This window comes from Astyanax mexicanus, chromosome 22 (assembly GCF_023375975.1).
Source record: "Astyanax mexicanus isolate ESR-SI-001 chromosome 22, AstMex3_surface, whole genome shotgun sequence".
Classification (NCBI taxonomy): Eukaryota; Metazoa; Chordata; class Actinopteri; order Characiformes; family Acestrorhamphidae; genus Astyanax; species Astyanax mexicanus.
Window position 1 is genome coordinate 11,727,011 of NC_064429.1, and position 21,894 is coordinate 11,748,904.

The 21,894-nt window shown below is 37.8% G+C and overlaps 1 protein-coding gene and 1 long non-coding RNA gene across 2 annotated transcripts in view; one reads left to right on the forward strand and one right to left on the reverse strand.

Annotated features, from left to right (window-relative positions):
* Positions 1-20,845, forward strand: mybbp1a (MYB binding protein (P160) 1a). Its single transcript, XM_049470485.1, has 27 exons — positions 1-231; positions 1,640-1,735; positions 1,929-2,012; positions 2,369-2,443; positions 2,588-2,695; positions 3,476-3,666; positions 4,319-4,486; positions 4,972-5,089; positions 6,359-6,648; positions 6,810-6,920; positions 7,142-7,267; positions 7,381-7,587; positions 10,508-10,616; positions 10,924-11,017; positions 12,029-12,183; positions 12,854-12,988; positions 14,109-14,249; positions 14,777-14,950; positions 15,038-15,195; positions 16,005-16,139; positions 16,909-16,978; positions 17,079-17,210; positions 17,839-17,907; positions 18,384-18,497; positions 18,856-18,954; positions 19,090-19,214; positions 20,263-20,845. Exons 1-27 carry the CDS (start codon positions 61-63, stop codon positions 20,621-20,623), a joined length of 3,816 nt encoding a protein of 1,271 aa, XP_049326442.1. The 5' UTR covers positions 1-60; the 3' UTR covers positions 20,624-20,845.
* LOC111197443 (uncharacterized) overlaps positions 19,691-21,894 on the reverse strand; it is a 5,413-nt gene continuing 3,209 nt past the window's right edge. Inside the window, exon 2 of the long non-coding RNA XR_002652441.2 lies at positions 19,691-20,007. This is a non-coding gene — a long non-coding RNA (uncharacterized LOC111197443). The remainder of the gene's footprint in view (positions 20,008-21,894) is intronic.

Sequence of the window (21,894 nt, forward strand, 5' to 3'; positions counted from 1 at the left end):
TTCTCTCTGCACGTGTTTCCCTCTCGTGTTTTTCTCTACACGAGTTTAGTGAAGGCGAGCATGGTGGACCCTGATAGCGGCCCGGTTCGGCCCGCTGTGGCTGATCCGGACGGTGTTCTGAAGCGGAGCCGGGAGCTGCTGGACCTGTTCTGGGAAATCGCCAAACCCGAGAGAGAAGCGCGACTTCAGGCTGCCGAGAAACTGGTGGAACAGCTGAAGAAGAGTGGAGAGGTTAGTACACTCACTGAACTGGACCTCAGAACTTTTCAGAACCATCACAGCAGCTTAGTACCAGGATCAGTGCCCGTTCCACCTTAAATGTTCGGTTAGTTAGGTTAGCTACTCAACTGTTGTCATCAGATCACTTACAGATACTTCTGGACTGTTTAAGGTGGATTGAAGGCTGGTGGAATAAGAAGCTGGCTGGCAATCTGAGATTATTCTTGTCCAAATTGTTGTAGGTGGACACTCAAAATAATATTGTTGACCTTAATCTTCCTTCTGGAGTGCCTTTTACACCCTGTATTCCCTGTATCTCAGTTTTCTTTCTTAAACCTTGTGGTAATCTGATGAGCAGTGGTGGACTAAGTACACAAACCATGTGCTCGAGGTTAAGTATTTATACTACAGGTAAAGCCCCCCTTTAAACTTTAACAAGTGTAGAAATTCAGAAATAGTTTAATTCAAATATGCTTTGCTTCTGAAAGTAGCGATACCATCATTTATTTTTGCTATAATATTCTGTTATAATTTTTATGATTACTAGTCTCTTATTGATTAATCAGCTCGTTTTAGCTGAAACTTTTTTAATGTCGCTCTAACGTCACCAGTCTTTTGATAGAATGTCGTAAATGTCATATTGATGCCTGTTAAAAAGGCCACAAGCACAAAACACTAAACGAGAACAGTTTTCATTAGTTTGAACCAAGTTATTGTAAATATCTTTTTTTTACTAACAAGCACATTTTGGTTTAAGGTTTATATGTAACTTACAAGTTATGAGCTTAAGTTATGATTTTAAAAAAGATTGCTGTATCTATATGTTCCATATATTCATTATTTATGCAGTATAGGCACACCCACAATTTTTCACTGCTGCATTGGGCAGCTGCTGTTTGTCCAACAAGTCAGAACCAGGTAAAAACTAAGAATACGCTGTACCCCGATTCAAGTGACGTGCCCTGAATGGTGGGCTTGCTTGGTGCTTCTTTTATGATACAATACTCTAAAAGCATCTGATAAATTTGATATAATGTAATGTACTTTTTTATATACCCAAACAAGCCAAAATGACTGACAAAGTAGTGGATAGTAAATAGTAATATATTTGAGTTTGAAGTAATAGTGTTAAAGTAAAAAAAAAAATCACCTAACATGGATATGTTAGTAAAGTACAGATACACAAAAGTTTACTTAAGAACAATAATAATTATACTTCATTACTGTCCTCAATTTCTCCTGATTGATCAAGTAATATTTCGCTGTGCTGTGTGTTGAATTTGTAGACTATTTGCACCCAATGTGAGTGAGACCTGCTTAGTTTGTTTAATGTTAATGTGGCATTCTAATTATTACCTGAAACATCATTGCTTTTGTTTTGTATTGTGTTCTTTATTTTATTTTTTGTTGTGTTTTTCAGTCGGATGAGTTACAGTATGTGGTGAAGAGGCTGGTGAATGGACTGTCTCATGCACGAGAGCATGCTCGCACTGGCTACAGCGCCACACTGGCACAGGTAAAAAAAAAATAGCCTGTATTAGACGATTTTTAAAAAATATAAATATATAAATACCTCTTCTGGGTTTGCGTTTCTGGAGAAACACAGAATCTTCAAAACAGTTTGGTTCCTGTATTAACTGCTGGATGTACTGAAAAGTTCCAGTACAGTTCTGTAGGAGAACTCAGGTGTGTGATTTGTGTTTCTGCAGGTGCTCAGTGTGTTTGATGAACTTCCACTTAAAAGCACACTTGATCAGATCAAAGAAAAACATGATCTACAAACAGCCAATAAGGTAGGAAAAACACTAGATTTTTATTTAAAGAGACAAATTGCTTTTGCTGAACTGCTGGGCTTTGAAGTTGGGACTGTCTCCACCACTCACTCCTTATTTCTCTCTTTCTCTCTATCTCTCTCTTTCTCTCTCTCTCTCTCTCTCTTACTCTCTCTAATTTTCTCGTTCATTTTCTAACTCATATATTTATAAAAATTGTTTATGTGCAATTTTTATCTGTGCGATTATGAGTAAATAAGCGTGGTATCGGATTATCTTATGCCAGTATTAGTATTTATGCATCTCTATTAATGATTATTGGTGTTTCTAAATCTTCTGGATTTTCTTTCTCACTCTTTCTTTCTCTCTTTTTATAGAAACAAATCAGAAATGTGGCGTTTGGGAATTTTTTTGGCGTGCTCGCGCTGTCTCAGTCCACACGGTTGCACAAGGTAAGCTCCTCGTACTCATTACGTTGTAATTACATTACTCTGTTTTTATTTATTTGTAGAATTTATTTGTTAATCATTTTAAAAACACAGAATTACTGAATGTTTTCACACAGTCAAGTTGTCTGATGTCTGTCATTTCTCCAGGAGCCGCAGGTACTGCTGGAGTGTATTAAGCTGCTCCAGACTCTGTCTCAGTACAGAGAACACCTGAGAGAACTACCCAGGAAGACCATGGTGGACATTCTGAGTGAGGTTAGCTGAAGATCGGCCTTTTCGCCTGTGATGCTGCTGATGCACGTTTGATAAATTAGATTGTTATGCTACTCTGTGCCTTCATCTGGATGTGTATATATATATATATGTATATATACACACAAAAGCGTTCACACAAAGAATACAGTTTGTGCTAATTTATTAAGAGTGTTATTCATATGCTTATACCTAGGTTATGGAAACTGATAGTTTAAGGGAGAAAAAATCCCACACTGCAAGCATGCTGCTGTATTCAGAGCCATCCGCTACTTTCATCCACGCTTTTTTTTCCCCTCCAAACTGTTTACACAGATACACACAATTAATTTTTAACTGACTGGCAGCACTTATATAGTTATTATTTAATTTAATTCTAGTTATAATCTAATACTAATTCTTTCATTTACATTAAAATACCTATTATTAAAAGCTTTACATTTGGTAGGCCACATTGCATACACATACATGCACTTGATATTTGCACTGGTAATTTTTTTTACAAAAAAAATTATTGAAGTTTTTTTTTTTTTTTTTTTTTTTTTTTTTTTACACATATTTTGTAAGCAATTATTGTCTTTTAAGAAGCACAAGCTATTACAATAAAGGGCAAACACTTTTTTGTGATAAAATTGTATGTTTGAATGTTTGAATAATCATTTAAAAATCAATATCTCTCTGGGTCAGAAAATGGGATTGGCACATCCTTAGTATTTTTAATTTCCACCAGTTGGTAATACGTGCTGTTGTTCTGAGCTGCGTTTGTGTTGTGTTGTGTTTCAGACTTCAGAGGAGGTGTTTGAGGAGGTGCTGTTTAAAGCACTGCAGACTGATTTGACCTCTGCCCTCAGCAGCCCAGAACAGTTGGAGCTCCTCCTGGTGGCCATGCAAAAGTTTCCCTCAGTCATCAAACCGGCCAAACTGAAGAAACTGGTGGGGACTGCAAGCGTCATCAACAAAAACACCCTGCCACGGTGAGACACACACACACACACACACACACGTATACAAGGTTTTTTATTATTATATTATTATATTATATATATATATTTTTTATATCTTGATACTGACAAATGTAGCATCTAAACATATTACACATATACTGGCTGCTCATTATTAGTACAAGAAAAACTAACAATCAATAATTATTTAATATTTCAGTTAGGGGTGTGCCATAACACCATACGCAATATCAACATTTTATTTATAATTTGTTGCAGTAGAGTATATTCTTGAAATCGTTTTAATTCAGAGTTTTGTCTTATCACCAAGAATATCATTACTGCAATAATACCATGAAGTATCATAAAAAAATATTGTAATATTTTAGGGCCATATCGCCCACCCCTATTTTATATTTAATCTCTAGTTGTAGACGTCCTATACGGATGAGTACTCACTGGCAGGGACCTGCAGGGTCTATACACACACACACACACACACACTGTATAGCATGTACTCAATCATCAGCAAACACATACTACTTCATTGACAGTTTCATACACACAGGTCTTCTATGTTTATTGATTTAATCTGTACTTTAAAAGAAGTTGTCATGATGTGTTGCACTTATTCACTTATTCACTTATTCACTCATCCTTTGTGACCCTGCCTGTGTTCTGATAGGTTGGTTCAGGTGTTGAAGACGGCCGCTCGCTCGGTGAAGAAGGAGAACGTGTTGCCGACGGTGGCTCTGGACCTGCTGCAGATGTCTCTGAGGGAGGACAGCTTTGAGCTCTTCTGGAAGGAGGCCGTAATCAGCGGATTACTGTTAGACCCTGCAGGCCCCTGCCAGTGAGTACTCACCCGTATAGGACGTCTACATCTAAAGAATAAATATAAAATAGGGGTGGGCGATATGGCCCTAAAATATTACAACATTGTTTACGATACTTCATGGTATTATTGCAGTAATGATACTCTTGGTGATATGACAAAACACTGAATTAAAAAGATTATTTCAAGAAAACACTACTGCAACAAATTGTAAATAAAATTTTAATATTGCGTATGGAATGACATGGCACACCCCTAACTGAAATATTAAATAATTATTGTTTGTTTATTTTTTTGTACTAATAATGAGCAGCTGGTATATGTGTAATATGTTTAGATGTTAAATGTTAAATTTGTCAGTATAAAGATATATAAAATATATATATGTATATAATATAATAATATAATAATAAAAATCTTGTATATGTCAATAGTATTAATAGTATTATTCAGTCTCTGATTCTCCTGTTTTCCTTGTTTTTTTCCCCTGTTTTTTTTTTTAGTTATCTGGTGTTCAGGCTGTTCGGTGCGGCTCTGCCGATGCTTTCTGTGTCCCAGCTGAAATTTGTTCTGTCTGGAGAAGTGATGAGACGCTATGGGGAGCATGTGCTCTCTGCTCAGGTGAGTCAGACAATATCTGCTGTACTTTTAAAATTTTTAGGTTTTCTCTTAAACAAGAGCAGGGCCGGATTAAAAGAATTGGCTGAAAGGGCTGCAGTCCCGGGCCTCGGGTCGCTGAATGTCAAATTACAAAATTAATAAAAAAAACGAAAATTACAAGCAATAAAAAAGTAAAGAGCGACAGAATTATTACAGAAAACACCCAAATTAACCAACGTGGAGTAGTCAGCCTGCTGTAGCAGCTACCACCAGCAAAGATGTGCTGACTCTCTCTCGCTCTCTCACTCTTATTATCCTGCGCACTACCAAAAAGCCTTTGATTGTGTTTTAAATGAGTTTTTATTTTATATTAATTATTGTTTTATTCATTTGAAAATATTTTTATTTTATTGATTAAATTATTTTTTTTTTATACATTCTTTGTTTTTTATGTATCCATTTTAATGATCTTTTTAAAGTGTCCTATTTTTCCTTTTTTGCGTATATATTTTATTGGTCTATAGTAAATGTCAGTTTTTAGTTATTTCTAATCAACCCACACCCCACACGATATCATCGTCCATCGCGATGTTTCCCTGTAAACATCGTCATCTGCCAATTAAAGAGACATCGCCCAACCCTAAATTGAATTGAAATCATGTTACCAGTTCACTTTAAACGGCAGTCTGTTATAGATTGGTACTGTGTACGCTGTCGCTGATGTGTCCGTGTGTTTGTGTGAGGTCATGCATCAGAACATGATATGAAGGGCCTCATCCTGGTAATTAGCCCCGGGCCTCAGAAAGTGTTAATCTGGCACTGAACAAGAGTATGTGTTAAAGGAGCACTGGGTAAGATTGATATTTTTAGCTTGTGATTTCCCACTGGCAGAGTGAAATTCACAAAAAAAATCTGATTTTTTTGCTCACTGCGGCTCAGATCTCAGATTTTTTTCACGGTTGTGTGCCAAAATCATGCCAAATCTGACTTTTTTTTCTAATCATATTCGAATCACTATGTGGTCCTAAATGGAATACATAACCGATCCATGGATATGTGACATGAATGTGAACGGTCATCCTGTCTATACATGTAAATGAGCAAAACAGAAGGGTAGGATTAAATGGTTTCTAACATATTTCACATTTGGACATTGTTTTCTTTTGGATTACAGCACCATAAAGAAGAGTGCTAATTCTAGTTGATGTAATGCTATTTACATATTAATTATATAGGTAATTAAGTCTCATTTTCTCCTCTTTTGTTTCTTGTCTGTCTGTGCTCTTAAAGCTGCCTGACCGGTTTAAGTTCTCCCCGGAGATGGACGTGTTGGTGAACTCCTTCATGCAGAGCTGCAAAGAGCCGGAGAAGCAGCTGACTGTGGTCCTGGCCTTCACCCAACTCACAAACCAGGGCTACCCTGTCGTGCCATCCTTCTGGAAGGTTCTGGAGCACATGAATCCCACAGCTTTGAAGACGTATGTAGAGTGGCTGAAGGAGGCGTTCTGCAGACCACAGCTGGACAAATGCCTGGAGTTCAGCACCCGCAAACAGAGGGAGGGTCAGGAGACCGCTGTCAAGTAAGTTTTTATTGGGGTGAGCAGTATGGGCCTAAGATAGTATCACATGATTTCAGAATAAACCTCCTGCAAAAAATAAATGTTAAATTGCTTTTTAATTGTTTAATAAAAGCAATGCTCAGAGTGTTTTTTTTTTTTTTTTTCCTTGTTTTCCTCATCAGGCCTCAATCAAGTGTGTTTCGTTTCCGGAAATGGATCATTCCCAGACTCACCTCCATCGTGGACAACCAACAGATTAAAAAAGACGAGGAGCTTGTTATGAGCATTGCCAGGTAAACACACACACACACACACATTAGTCCATTCACACAAATGAAGATACACCATTGTTTCCACTGGACCCTGATCTTTACTCTTTTAGATTTTGTAATTAAAGAAAAGAAATGGGGGGAAAAAAGTCTAAACATGCACGCACACACTTTCTAATGACATGTATGCCTTTATTTTTGCTTTTTGATCTTTAATTCTGACGTGTGTTGTCTCTGTCCTCCAGGTTCATCTTCTTCCATGCTTTTTTCAACACTAAAAAGGCCACAGCGTCGATACCAGAGACAAAGCGCTCTCTCTCGGAGCCAATCGACCAAAACACACGCACCGTCATCAGCAACTCCTTCATTAGGTACTGTTTTCTGTTTTCTCTCCCCTGTTCCTCAACCTGGACTGAGTGTGTTAAATTTGTTTATCATGTATTCATAAGCCTCTCACTGATTCTCTCTGATCTCTGTGCCTCAGTCTGCTGCAGCATCTGAACGTTCTGCCTGTTCTGGAGGGCTCTGCTGAAGCTGGAGCTCTGGATAAGCGCCGGACGCTGGGCGTGATGACCGATGGATCTATGTGGGTGTATCGCCTGGTGGAGTACGCAGACATGCTGCTGAAACAGAACAAATACGTACAGAGCGTTCACACCTTCACTGAGGAGCACACAGAGGCCTGGGAGAGGTAAGAACCTGGCGGCAGTGTAGGAAGAGTTTTTCAGCATCAGAATCTGAGCCAGTCGTAGTCAGAAGAATAAATTATAGAAAATAGGAACAAGTTTATTTATATATATATATATATATATATATTTTTTTTTCCCAAAAAAAATTTACAATGCGTCTTATAATCCGGTGCTCCTTATGTATGAATTCTATCAGTCAGGTATTAAGGAGCAGTAAAGACACTCCACTGAAGTACAGAGTTATACAGGAGTTTCAGTTTAGTTCTTCAGCGGTATTAGCATTAGCCGCTAACCATGCAAAGTTCTAACTTTTTGGCTGTTTAGAATGAAGTATTAACGGCCTTCGAGCCCTGGCTAGCACTGCTGGAGCAGCGTTATCATTAACCGCTAACCGTGCTTGGTGTTAGTTCTTTTGCTTTTCAGATGTAAATATATAACACTGTATTCACGTTTGCTGTGTTAAAACAAGATACATGGGACGAACCGCTAGCTAATATCACCGTGGCTTACCAGAACACTCAGAGGTTCCTCAGTGTAGCTCTGTCTGGTGGCATTAGTTGCTAACCTCTAGCGGTTAGCCGCTAATGCTCAAGCTTTAGTGTAACTCTGCAAATCTAAGCTTACTGTAAATAAACAGAAGCGCTTTACTCACCCAAATAAACATTTTGTAGGAGAGAAATCTGTGTAGATTAACATCCAGCGCTCGTTTGACTTTTGACTCTAATTTGTCTGATTGCCAGACCTGCAGAATTTAGAATGAAAACTTGGCGACACCCCTGTTTCTACTACTAGCTACTAGTGTTGCATAAAATGCGCCTTATAATCCGGTGTGCCTAATGTATGAAAATAGACCAGGAGCTGAAGCTTTGCCATGTGTCATGTTTGCAGCAAACAGCAGAACAGCAGAAGTGTGCTTTTCTAAGTACTTGACATCCTTGTAATGAAGAGGTTAATAATAAAGACTTCAGTGGTCATTAAAAGTTGGTGTTTTGTATTTAATTTGGAGAAAAAAATGACATACATTTAAAATTTTAGGTACTTAAAATTCCAATTTATAGTCAGAGTTAAATAATTTGAATTGCAACTTACTGCAGAAGCGCCCTCTAGCGGCCCGCCGGCGGGCCCGTTCTGACTATGTAAATTAGAACGCTTAAAAGCGTCAAATATTCTAAACATACCGACCAACTAACCAACTCATATTCATTAGTACTACTTTAACTACCTGCACGCAAATTTACAGCCATCTACATGAAACCAGTCGCCAGAAATCGCCAACTGAAAACAGCCTGTTTTTTCACATTGTTTACACGAGAAACACGCCTCCCCAACAAAATAGCCTTATAAAATAATATTAGTGTATAAAATAACATCATATTATATTATTGAAAATTCACTTACTATCACAGCATCCACAATACAGCACTGAACCGCAGGTAAAATATCCATAAAGTCCTTTATTTGCCTGCTCACTGCTCCTCAAAAACATGCGTTTAGTTTCAGCGCAGCCGTAACGTCGTATTCTCAAGCTCCCAGCGACTACACAATGGAATATTTTCCGTAAAGTTGTACGTGAATACAAAGCTAAGGGTGTCCTCTTCTAGATTCAGTGGTTTTTATTGGTCTACAATCCACTACTTTTCTTGAGTGATCGTCTTTTGAACCAATGGCGTGAGCGCTGGATCGCGCTGGTGTTCAGGGCTGTCCAATCAAATCAGATCATAGCCTTTTTCCAGCGTCACAAAAGTGATTGACACCTATTTCAACCAATAGTCCACCCTTAGACGAAAACACTGATACGTAATTTGCCCTGATTGGTCTCCGAATGGCTGGGGGAGGGGCATGCCAAACCGTCACCAAGTCACAAAAAAAACCACCCCTCTCCAAACGCTAAAACTCCATAGCGCACACAGCGCGCAAACATGTGATTTTATGTGTCATTTCATCAAAAAAATATTAATATTACCCTGAGATGGACTCACATTAATTTATTTTATCACAAAGAAACTAAAAAATATTAAAATGTTGGTTTATAGAGACAGATTCACCTCTGTATTAGACTCGGGCGCTCTGGAGAGGTTTTTAAGCCTTTGGTGACGCCTGGTGGACACCTTATATATAATGCAGTATAAATTCCCATGCTGTTAAAATAATGTTTTCAAATTTTGTACTTTGTTTGACAAGACCCTAATAAACCAGGAAATGTAGAGAATGATTAGCTAATCATCACCAACATCCATACACACACTATAAACTCAAAATATAATAGGCGCTTTTTGTTTTTTTTACATTTTCCTCTGCATTTAATGTTCTCAAATAGATCCTAAATAATGAAAATTACCTCTTGAAAGTGAATTACTGTTTTGTCCCAAGTGTCTACTTCAGTTTAAGCCCTGACTGGTCATTGTGCTATATGTAAAACTTAAGATATCCAGTGTGATAGCATAGTAGTGCAAATCGCATGAAAATGAGCAAAAACATGGATCAGCAGTAAGGGGTTAAACAGTTTGTCCCTGCAGAGTATAAACACATATGGCAAGGGGGATTTTTCTGTAGGCAGCAAGACAGAAGAATGCATGAATGGCACATTAATTACAGACATCTGTAGCCATTAGAGGTTTATTCTGGTTATTCTGGTTATTCTGGTCCTGAAGAATTGTAGCACAGTTTGGGAATTTCCTGCTGGATCAGAACTGCTAGATTGCTTAGTGCTCAGATCAGTCAGGTGTGTTTAAGCAGGTGAAGCACCTGACTGTGCTGGACCAAAGCCCAGTAGGACCGTTATTGAGCATTCCTGAATTATAAACGTACGCAGTTAATTTAAAGGTTTCTTACCAGAACTAAATATATAATTATTTTCTGTAATGGAGAAGTCTAGTGAATTTTAACACAGATAAATGTGTGTGTGTGTGTGTGTGTGTGCAGCATGCTGCAGTCAGTAGAAGCACTAATGAAGAAAACGAAGAAATCTCCTGCTCCACAGCACACAGCATTCCAGCACCTTTTCCTCATCATCGGCATCCAGATATTTAAGGTACACCAAATCCCTGACTCCTCTCACACCACCTGATATCAGAGTGTAAACTAGACCTCGTTTCCTGCATTGTGTGTGCGTGTGTGTAAAAATTAAAGACTGACTAACATCACCTTGAAATGAATACAGTACACATCATTGCACTCATGTTTAAAATATTGTAATTTATAAATATTTCTCCCTATAAATAATAAAATAAGAAATAAGCAGTTTCCTGAATTTTAGTTTAATAAAATGTTTGTTGATGTATTAACAGTTATCAGACAGTTCTCAGTGTGTTATATCGGGTGTGTGTGTGTGTGTGTAGACTCCAGAAGACAGTGTGGAGTTGCTGAAAGATCTGCAGAGCTGCATGGAGAAAGCACAGGCGAAGAAATCCAAAAAGAAGAAAAAGGAAACGGGTAAGATTATTGATTTCATTTTTTTCTTCTGTGTGTATGAGCAACAGAGTCTGTGTGAAACACTATGACACAAACAGTTCCAATTCTGTTTCCACAAATTTGACTAACTGCTAATAAGGTCTGGGTAGATTTTAAATGTTTTATTTAGAGATGCACTTTTCTTGGATGACCTATTCATTGCAGTTTGGGCCTATTTTGGCATAGAGAAACACCACAGTTTTAACATAATAGTTGTAACGTTTGTGTAAATGTGATTCTCCGAACTTAAAACAGAGGACATTGTGGTACTGGGCAAAACTTTTATTTTTATAAATTAACTAATAAAAGGCTTAAGACTCTGGTATGTAGTTGGCCACATGTGTTGTGACTTGCAGTTAAACAATTGTGATATAACAATGTTTGAGAAGTATCGCATTTTGTGTTGGGTAAAACTTTGGTAAAGTTCAAGTATCTACAAAAACATTTCTTAAACCTTGACTAGAGAAACTCTTATCTCACGCAGTGCTATGAATCATGTTCATAGTCTGTTTATGGTTCTGAGGTCTGAAGAGACTAATGTGAGATCATACAGGAGAGAAGTTGTTGGGTACTGGGATACTGTTCTGTATTTTACTGCATATGATAAATCATACTCACCATCATCAAAATTCACCTGCAGTTTTGCATTTTGTGAATTTCAGTGAAATAAAATATTTTCAATCATATATGTCAACCATGAAATAAAATATATATAATGTTAATTTTGCCCCATTCTTGCGAACCCAATATTGCGTCTCATCTTGTGAGATGAGTGTGTCGCCACAGCTCTACCGGTCATGGCCGATCGAGCTGAAAATCAACAGATTCTGGTCACCAGCTGATCAATCAGTACATCTATACCTTATTGATTTACATTATTTATTTCTAGTATAGGAATCAGCAGAGTAAGATTATGGAAGGGGTACAGTCAGCGGGTGTATCCTCTCAGTTGACTGGTTCTGTTTCTGTGTGTTGTGATTGGTTGTGATTCAGATGGTGAGCAGGAGCCTCACTGGGTGGAGGTCGTGGTGGAGATCCTGCTCTCTCTGCTCTCTCAGCCGAGCCGACTCATCCGCAGCGTGTGTAAAACAGCCTTCGGCCGCCTCTGCCCTCACCTCACCCAGCCTGCCCTCACCGCTATACTGGACGTAAGATATACACGATATATACACATTCACATACCATTTATATATTACATTACATTACATTACATTACATTACATTACATTACATTACATTTGGAGGACGCTTTTGTCCAAAGCGACTTACAATAGTGAAGTACAAAAGAAATAGAAGTTAAAAGAAAAAAACAACTTTAGATGGGGCCTAAAGGAGGTCAAAGGGAAATAAAGGATAGAGAAGTGAAGGAGGGGAAGAGGGAAATGAGGTTAGAAGTAGTTAGTGTGTTAGGAGAGTAAGTGCTCTTTGAAGAGCTCTGTCTTCAGGAGTTTATTAAAGATAGTGAGAGATCCTCCTGATCTGGTAGTAGAAGGTAGTTAGTTAGAGGTGTTAGGAGAGTAGGTGCTCTTTGAAGAGCTCTGTCTTCAGGAGTTTATTAAATATAGTGAGAGATTCTCCTGATCTGGTAGTAGAAGGTAGTTAGTTAGAGGTGTTAGGAGAGTAGGTGCTCTTTGAAGAGCTCTGTCTTCAGGAGTTTATTAAATATAGTGAGAGATTCTCCTGATCTGGTAGTAGAAGGTAGTTAGTTAGAGGTGTTAGGAGAGTAAGTGCTCTTTGAAGAGCTCTGTCTTCAGGAGTTTATTAAAGATAGTGAGAGATGTTTTCAATAATAAAAAAGTATTTGTGGCTTGTTCTCAGGTTCTGGATCCTAACAAAGATGACGAGGAGAGCGGTGTGATAGTAACACAAGAGAAAGATGAGAAGATGGAGGAAGAAGAAAACGAGGAAGGTGAAAATGACAAAGACGCTGGTGATGGAGAGCAAGAAGGAGAGGTGAGTGTAAAACTTTAATCTTTTTGAGGCATTTAAAACTTGATTTACTGATTACTGCACCTTTACAACAACAAGGTATTTTTAGTATATTTATAAAGTCTAGACTGAAGTTAGCCCTTATTCACCACCACAATGTGTTTACCCTCTAATTCAGTCCATCAAAGGCTTGTTTGTTTGTTGATTCTAAGATTTCAGCAAATAATATTAATCAGCAGCTAATTATGTGCAAGTTTCTGCATTTTTTGCAAATATTAAGTTGGTAGTTGACTATTTTAAGTTTTTATTTTGAGTATTTTGAGATTTAATCTCACTCTCTTGTTTTTTGTCAAAGCATAATAGTGTTTTATTATTTATTTATTTTTTAAAGAAGAGGATCTTTTATTGTTTTAAAGAAAAGTTTGGGGTTTCGAGTGATGGTTTTTTTGTGTGTTGTTTGGTAATTTAGAGCTGGTTCTGTAGTGGCATGATTCCTAACCACAGTTTATTGATTTATTTTCCTACAGTAATTAATTTCCCTGAGTAATTTTATTTTAACCCACTGATGTTTCACATCAACAGAAACCACTGCATTTTACCAATCCATGGATGTGAAACACACAGATAAGGGTTGGGCGTCTTTCTTAAGGGCTCCTCAGCTATAAAAGTTAATGGATGAGAACGTGCTTTGACCTCACTGCTTTCTTCTCAAACCTTAATGTCACTACTTTCCACAAAAAATAAACTAAAATCTGGCATTTCCTTATATTTGTCTGACAATAATAGTTTCATTTTTAGCTTTTTAGAGGTACTGAGTATTGTAGATTTACCTAGAATGTCATATGCTGCCCATGAATTATTTCTTTCAATATTTGGAGCTTTTTTTTATCAACTAAGCGAGTGGGGGCCTTGGTTCCAACAGTGTGGGCTGTCATTCTTGGGATTTTTTGAGACTCGTAGCTTGATGATGGGACTTTAGCTGGATGGTGAACTCTTACCCTGAGGGGAGAGCAGGACCTGCTCTGTATGTGTTACTGAACTTATCAACCACCTGTAAACTGAAGACTGTATATAACTTCACATTATCAGCGTAGAAAAGAACATAATGTCTGTTTGTTTTGATAATTTATTGATGTTTAAATAGGATGAAGATGAATCTGGCTCATCGTCTGATGATGATGAAGATGATGATGAAGAGGATGAAGCAATGGAGGAAGAGCAGGAGGAAGTGGATCAGAATTTCCGTCTGGAGCTGATGAAGGTTCTTCAGGGGCAGAACGCTCTGGTAGGAAATGAGAGAAGTCAAACTTCAACGAGCGGGAAAATACTTTTAAAACTCTGATCGGATGATGAAGGATATGAAACCCTTTGGAATGACCTGGCAGTTTCTATTAATCTAGGACACACTGACTTTTTGACTCAAAAGTAAAATTAAAAGTCTTTCAGTATTGAAATAATGCATTAGTCATTATTATATATTATATTATTTATTATTTATTATTATATTATTTCAGTAGTAGCAAACCAAAACAGATTAATACCACATATTTAACTCTTTAATTTAAAGTTTATTTATTTTTTACTTTTAACACTTTGGAATGAGCAAGGAAATTGTATTGAATGTTTTAAGGTCTTAATGGTCTTCATTTTGTATATTTGGATTTTTAAAACAACTCAAACAAAGTAAACATTATTTTCTTATATTTGCTCACATCTTAAACAGTGGTGGTAGCATTTTTTACAAGGCAAAACAGATGCACAGCAATAGATGAATAATAAAACACTAATAAACTGAATTATCCTGTGGTTCAGGCCACTGAAGAGGACAATAGCAACGATGAGGAGATGGATGATGAGGCCATGTTGAATCTGGATAAAAGCCTGGCGACACTGTTTAGTGAGCAGAAGAAGAAGCTGCAGGCCAAAAAAGACGAGAGGGAGCGACTGCGCAAGGAGAAAACACTCGTCCGGGACTTTAAGATTAAAGTGGGTTAGATCACTATTACAGATCACTGATAATGTTTTGTTTTATATGTTTTATAGCTTTACTGAAGTAACTTTGTGTGCGTGCAGGTGCTGGACCTGGTGGAGGTGTTCCTGGTTAAGCAGGGCAGCAGTGCTCTGGTTTTGGGGATGGTGGAGCCTCTGCTCAGTGTAATCGAGAACGGCATGAGTTCTGACAGCGAACAGCAGGAAGTGGATTTCTTACGCAGAACCGCAGATATCTTCAGGTTAGTGTCTGAGGGTTAGGTTGGGTTGGGGTCACTAATCTGCTCTTTGCTTTGTTTACTGCTGCCTTTTGTGTTTTTTTTTGTGAGAGAGTAATTCTACTATGGATCACTGTGTGATTAGTTGCTTTGCTGTATTGTGAATATCGTGCCATATATGAAATATAAAATAGCATTATAAATGTAGGTCTACGTCACAGAACATTTTCTTCAGCCTGACCCGACAGAGCCCAGGCTTGGACTCGTGCAGAGAAACGAAACTCTGCTCTAAATGTGCTGCAGTTTAGAACAAATGATCAGTATCTCTGATATTTATTTTGAAGAAACACTAAATGAATATACTGAGATTAATAATAAACTCATTGGTGTATTGTTTTGTATGAGAGAACTTGTTTTGCTGATTGTTTGCGTGCTTTACGCTGCCAAAAAAGCAAAAGTCAGTGGAGCAGTTTTGAGGGAATATTAAGGGAACCTATTTTCTGATTGGTAGTCTCTGTCAAACATAATTGTTTATTTGCATAAAGTTGAGCTCAGGTATTTTAACAGTTGATCACATCACTGAATACAGACACTTCACATCACTCTTAGACGTGCCGCTGACTATTATTTAAACATGATGATTTTGTCCCCTGTTAGAAATCACACACGGAACAGACAGTTAGTTTAATACTGCAGGGTATAAATAAAGACCGTATTTGACCTGTGATTTTTGACCTGTGATTTTTGACCTGTGATTTTTACCTGTGATCACAGCTGTCTGTAAGCGTATCTGTTGCAGCAGACTGACTGACCTCTGCCTGTGTGTGTTGCAGAAATCAGCTCTGTCGTGGGAAACAGTACTGCAGAGATGTGGAAGGGCGGGAGGAGGAGCTTCATGAGATGCTGGAGCGTCTGATTGGTCGAGCACAGAAGCTGCATGAATCCTCAGTGGCGCTGTACTATTTCAGGTAAGGTGCTGCTACTACCGTGAGCAGATTATGGCTAGTACCGCTGCAGTACGATTATTCATGATGTTTCCATGAATCATGACGGCGCACTCTCTCCGCTTTTAGACTCTTTGGCCTGTTTTTCTGCGCTAGAAATGCGCACCCTCTCCACTTTCAGACTCTTTGGCCCGTTTTTCTGCGCTAGAAATGCGCACTCTCTCCATTTTTAGACACGTTGGCACGTTTTTCTGCGCTAGAAATGTGCACCCTCTCCGCTTTTAGACTTTTTGGCCCGTTTTTCTGAGCTAGAAATGCACACTCAATCCGCTTTTAGACTCTTTGGCCCGTTTCTCTGCGCTAGAAATGCGCACTCTCTCCGCTTTTCGACTCTTTGGCCCGTTTTTCTGCGCTAGAAATGCGCACTCTCTCTCCGCTTTTAGAGTCTTTGGCCCGTTTCTGACACCTAGCGTTCAAACTTTGAATCTCACATTATAAAAACCTGCTTAACAGTGGGCCAACTTTCATTCTATTTCTTAAATACCCAAACTACGGGCCGTAGTTTGGACACCCCTGATACAGGCATTTAAAAATTACATTGAAACTAATCATTAAAAATCTTTACTGTGTTTTTAAAAATTAATAACTGCAAATCAAAATATTAATACATTATTATGTTGATATTTTCTTACAGCCAATGAATAAAATAAAAGTATTTGTAACTTATTTAATCTCCTTGACATTTGAACTTCATGTGTGAAATACCACTGTTTTTCTTTCCTGTGTTTCACAGTGCCGCACTTTATGTGGTTAAAGTGTTACGCGGTGTAAAGAAAGAAACAGATGCTACACCTACAGTTGAGGTACAGTCCATCACCCCATAATCTACTCTTATGAATCAGTGTGTTATTGTCAAATACGTGATTGATTGATTGGGTGTATGTGTGTTTGTTTTGGCTGCAGGAGAGGAGTATGGGAAAGGCTGATGTAGAGAGGGTGACTCGCAGTTTCAGAGACGCTCTCACTTCATTTATGACCCGACGGAAAAGCCCCCTTACTGGGGATATGTTCATCGACCTCTTCAACAGATTTCCGGTGAGTAAACACACACACACACACACACACACACACCTTCTGCAAAACTTGATCACATTACATACTTATATACAAATTGTTCTGGCTCCCACGTTCTGTATTAGTTGATCCTCTAAATAAATATTTAATATTTTCTAATTTCTAATTTAGGAAATATAAGATCTGTGCTGATTCCTGCTAAATTTGAACTAAAACATATATATATATATATATATATATATATATATATATATATATATATATATATATATATATATATTATTCACTAAAGCTCCACATTTCCACATCTCACAATTACAAGCTAGGTTGCAAAACAAAAATAATTTCTGAATGGTAAATGTTGATAGTTCAGTAACGTAGAGTATATATAGTTAGAGTATATGAACTCCTATTTGCAAAAACAGATCAAGGTATTTTTTTAAGAATAGCACCTGTTTTTTACATCAACGCTTCGTCTGTGTGTATGTGCATAATCGTATGATTAAAGCTAGCTGTAACTTATTTATGAATAAATCAGGCCAGTACTTGAGACAAATTTTACTTCATTTTTAGTGAAGAATATTGAACAGAAGCGGTTATCGCTATGTAATGCCAGATTTAATAATTATTTGCTTTTCCGGTTTTACAGGTTCTGTGTGTTCACCTTTTGGACACTGCAGTGGAGAACATCACAGCAGGAGTGAGAGAACATCAGCAGGTAAATCTCACCTGGACTGACTGACTGATGAAAGAATGTGCCTTGTTCTGTTCTTATTCATGCTTCCAGTTTATAATTTATTCATTATTTTATTAGTTTATTAGCACATGCTAAAGTTTAAAAAACTGTTGTAGCATCAAGATTAATAATAACATGTTGGAAAGAGTGTGTTTTTTTTCTTCTTTTAATTTTTTTAAATGACTTGAAATTTTTAATTATTTTTTTTTTCCACCTATGACTACGATTTTAGTCTTCTATGTTGCATAATCTGTGAATTAATATAACCAACTATGCGATATTTAATTATTTGGTTACATGTTTAAATAAATGCTCACATTGTGAAAATCAACATTTGAGTGTTAATTTATTTAGCTTACAAGAAACATGAAATTATTCATTCATTTTACAAGTTTTTGGACCTCTGAAGTCTCAATAAGACGAGTGTTAATGGTGTGTGTTTGATGTTTGTGTTTCAGGGCCAGGCGTGTGTGATGGTGCTCAGAGCTCTACAGTGTAAAGACGTGAAGCAGCTGATTCCTGCAGCTCAGTTCACCCAACTGTGCCTAAAAACAGCACAGCAGCTCTCACAGGTAGAGTCTATGATGCACAGGTAGAGTCTATGATAGGTAGAGTCTATGATGCACAGGTAGAGTTCTGACAAACAGGATGTAGCAAATCCAGGTATTAAAACGTGTCAGTCTACTTTAAATCACAGAATATTAGGCTTAGTTTGTTTACTGGACACAAACCCTGGATTTCTGGATTAGTATAATCTGCTTGTGTAGGCTGGATCATTTACTTTTTGACTGACAGCATCAGTAGCTCAGTCAGTGATCTGATTAAACCAATTATATAGTGTAAACAGTAAAGAGTGTGCTGCTGTTGTCACTGTGTGTGTATAGGCTTGGGCTGATCTGGACTCTAAACTGTCGTTTTATTGTCTTTCAGTGTCTCAACAAAGTGGAGAGCAAGAACAAAGCTGTGCATGAGAAAACGGTGAAGGCTCTGGAGCTCTGCCACTGCTTAGTCAAAACGATTCACACACAGGTACAGAAACTCCAATATCCCCAATATCCCTGCTCAACAAAACTCAAAACCTGCATCTGTAGTTCACCCTTTTTACCTCCTCACTGATCTCATTTGATTTCGTGGTGATAAATAGAATATATTTTTCCTGAACAGAAGCTGGAGGTAAATCTGGATGCTCTCCAGAACTCCCTAAACTCCATGAACGCTGACGGGAGCCTGCAGAAGACTGGAAAGCTGGAGGACACGTACTGGAGCGTTATGAACCTCTTCGGCATTCAGTGAGTTACCAACACAACATCTTACACACATACTCTGATCAGCTGTTCACATTTACCAGTAGTGGAAGTGGTGTTAACCAAATTACATCTGCACATCCTACACATACATCAGAGTAAGTAACCAAACCACAAATATTAATCCCACTCTTCAAACAAATAAATGTAGATCAACTGTACAATTTTACTCTTTCTGTGAAAAAAACACAAATGTGCTCTATTTAGACTTATATATCTGTTTATCAAAGCACTTATATAACTTATATAAAACAACCAATACACGGTCATTGTTTGAAAGAGTTTAGTTTGTTTATATTGATCTCAGATTACTAGTTATGTAAGTTCAAGGTTCTGTATAGACTTATAAACAGGAATACACTGAGGACCTAAAAGAAATAACAGTCTAAATCATGTCTAATCACTGATCTGAAGCAAGAACCAGTTTAATAATAATATTAATAACAGGCATTGAGATGATGTTTTATATTTAAAATGACTTTATTGAAAACTCAGTGAACACAATATAACAATAGAAACAACATACTAGGCAATTACACTGAGTAAAGACAGGAAGTATGTTTACAACTAAAGTTTAAAGTAATCTGTTATTTACAGTGATTTACAAATCACTTTATTATAACCTATTCCAAAGTGAAAATCAGTAAAATATACAAATATTACCATCAATTTAATCAGTTTCCGTTCATGTTAGAAGACTGTGGGATGGTCAAAGCAAAAGGGTCACATGACTGAAGTTAGGAATCCTGAAGACCAGGGTGCTGCTGCATGCTGGTCCCTAGAAGGAGAGAGAAAGAGAGAGGGAGAGAAATCGATCAGAATTACTACAGCAGGAGCCAAACATCGCAGCTATCAGGAGAAGAAGTTGTCAGGAATGAGGGAGATTTTAAACTTGACATTGAGCGAGTTAAAACAGTGAAGAGCAGGATCAATAATTAATATTGGTTAAATCAACAGCATCAGTCTGGTCCATTAATGGGTGTAGCGCCTCAGAATTGGCCTGATCTACATCTGCTCTACTGTTTCTTCTCAGAAAACCAAAAGTGGAGAAGGTGAAGGAAGTGGCGGAGGAGCAGATGGAGCAGGAGTCACCAAAGAAAAAGAAGAAGGGATTCCTCCCAGAGACCAAGAAACGTAAAAACCGCAAGAAGCCACAAGTATTGGAGGGCAAAGATGCTGCAGTCGCCACAGAAGCAGTGAATGAGGGAGGTGTGGAAGGAGGGAAGAAGAAAAAGAAGAAGAGAAAGAATAAGAAGAGGAAAGGGGGTGGTGGAGTAGAGGCTCAGGATCAGCCTCCAGTCAAAAAGGCCAAAACTGCTGACCAGCCATCACAGAGCAAGAAGAAGAAGAAGAAGCAGAAACAGGCTGCAGGGAGTCAGGCCAGCGCAGAGTGATGGAACTCAGAGGCAGTCGTTAAGACTGAACACAGGAACTCCAGATTCTTACATCCCTGTGTTTACACAGGCCATAGCTCACGCTGTAAAGAGCATGGTTCAGGCTTTAAGAGGATCTCCATCAATATTACAAATACTGCATGTTTTCTGTGTAATTCAGTGTTTTACGGGTGAACCCAGAGTGGAGGTTTGTTTAAAATTGAGGTTCACTGTAAAAAATCTCTGGTTTCTTTACAGTGGTGAGTGGATGTTCCAATGAATAACAATACAAACATATCCATTTTAGTTACTATCCGAACCTGCCAAGGAACCTACACGTCTTCTGAATTTATATATATTGTTGACGTTAGTCAAGTAATGGTGCATTTGAAAAAATGCATGCTGCACGTTATCCCTCTACCATGTTTTTTTTTTTTTTTTTTTTACACATTTCTCCACTTAATGTTTGTTTATATCCTAAAAATATTGCAGAGAAATTAGAAATATAGGTGGAATTCCTCTGCAAGTCTGACTTGTATAACTGGCTCTGTGTAAAGAGCTCCCCTTTCTTATTGTAAACCTTGACCGGACTGTAAAGAGCTTGTGCAGTTCATATGTGTGATACTTAAAAGTTTCTTAATTCATGTCCTGTGAACTCTAGAAACTAGAAACCATTAAAATGCAGTAAAATAAAGTCAGAAACAGCGGTAAGTTACTCCACACTGATGAACCCAGATTCAATTAAAATGAGAAGAAAGTAATGCTTTCCTCAAATCAGTTGTATTTTGACCAGAGATTGGTGAGTTTGACTGTCTGTCATTAGTATGCAATATGGTGTGTAATGTAAAATATTACATTAAAGTTGCTTAATTTTGTGGACAACAGTGTGTTGTCAGTGAGATTTATCTATTGTTCTTCTTAACATTTCTGAGTGTAATGTATAATAACATAATGATAATCAATGATAATCCCCTAACCTACCCCTGCAGCCTAGAACCAGGACATCCTACCCCTAGGTGTAAATGGACAAAACAGAGAGATGGGGCTAAGGTTTGAAATGGGATTGGGCCTAGATGTCCTTTTATTTGAACACATTGGCCTCAAAAATATTGTGCTATTTATTTTATAACAAACCTATAATGCAGTATTTAAGTCTTAAATCTGTTTTTGTTTACAGTCTTGGGCATAATGTTAGAGTATAAAACATTGTGATTGGCTATAGGTAGCTGTCAGCCTGTTGATTGGTGGAGAGGCGGAGCGCGAGCTTGGGGATAGAGGTAGAGCGCGCGTGT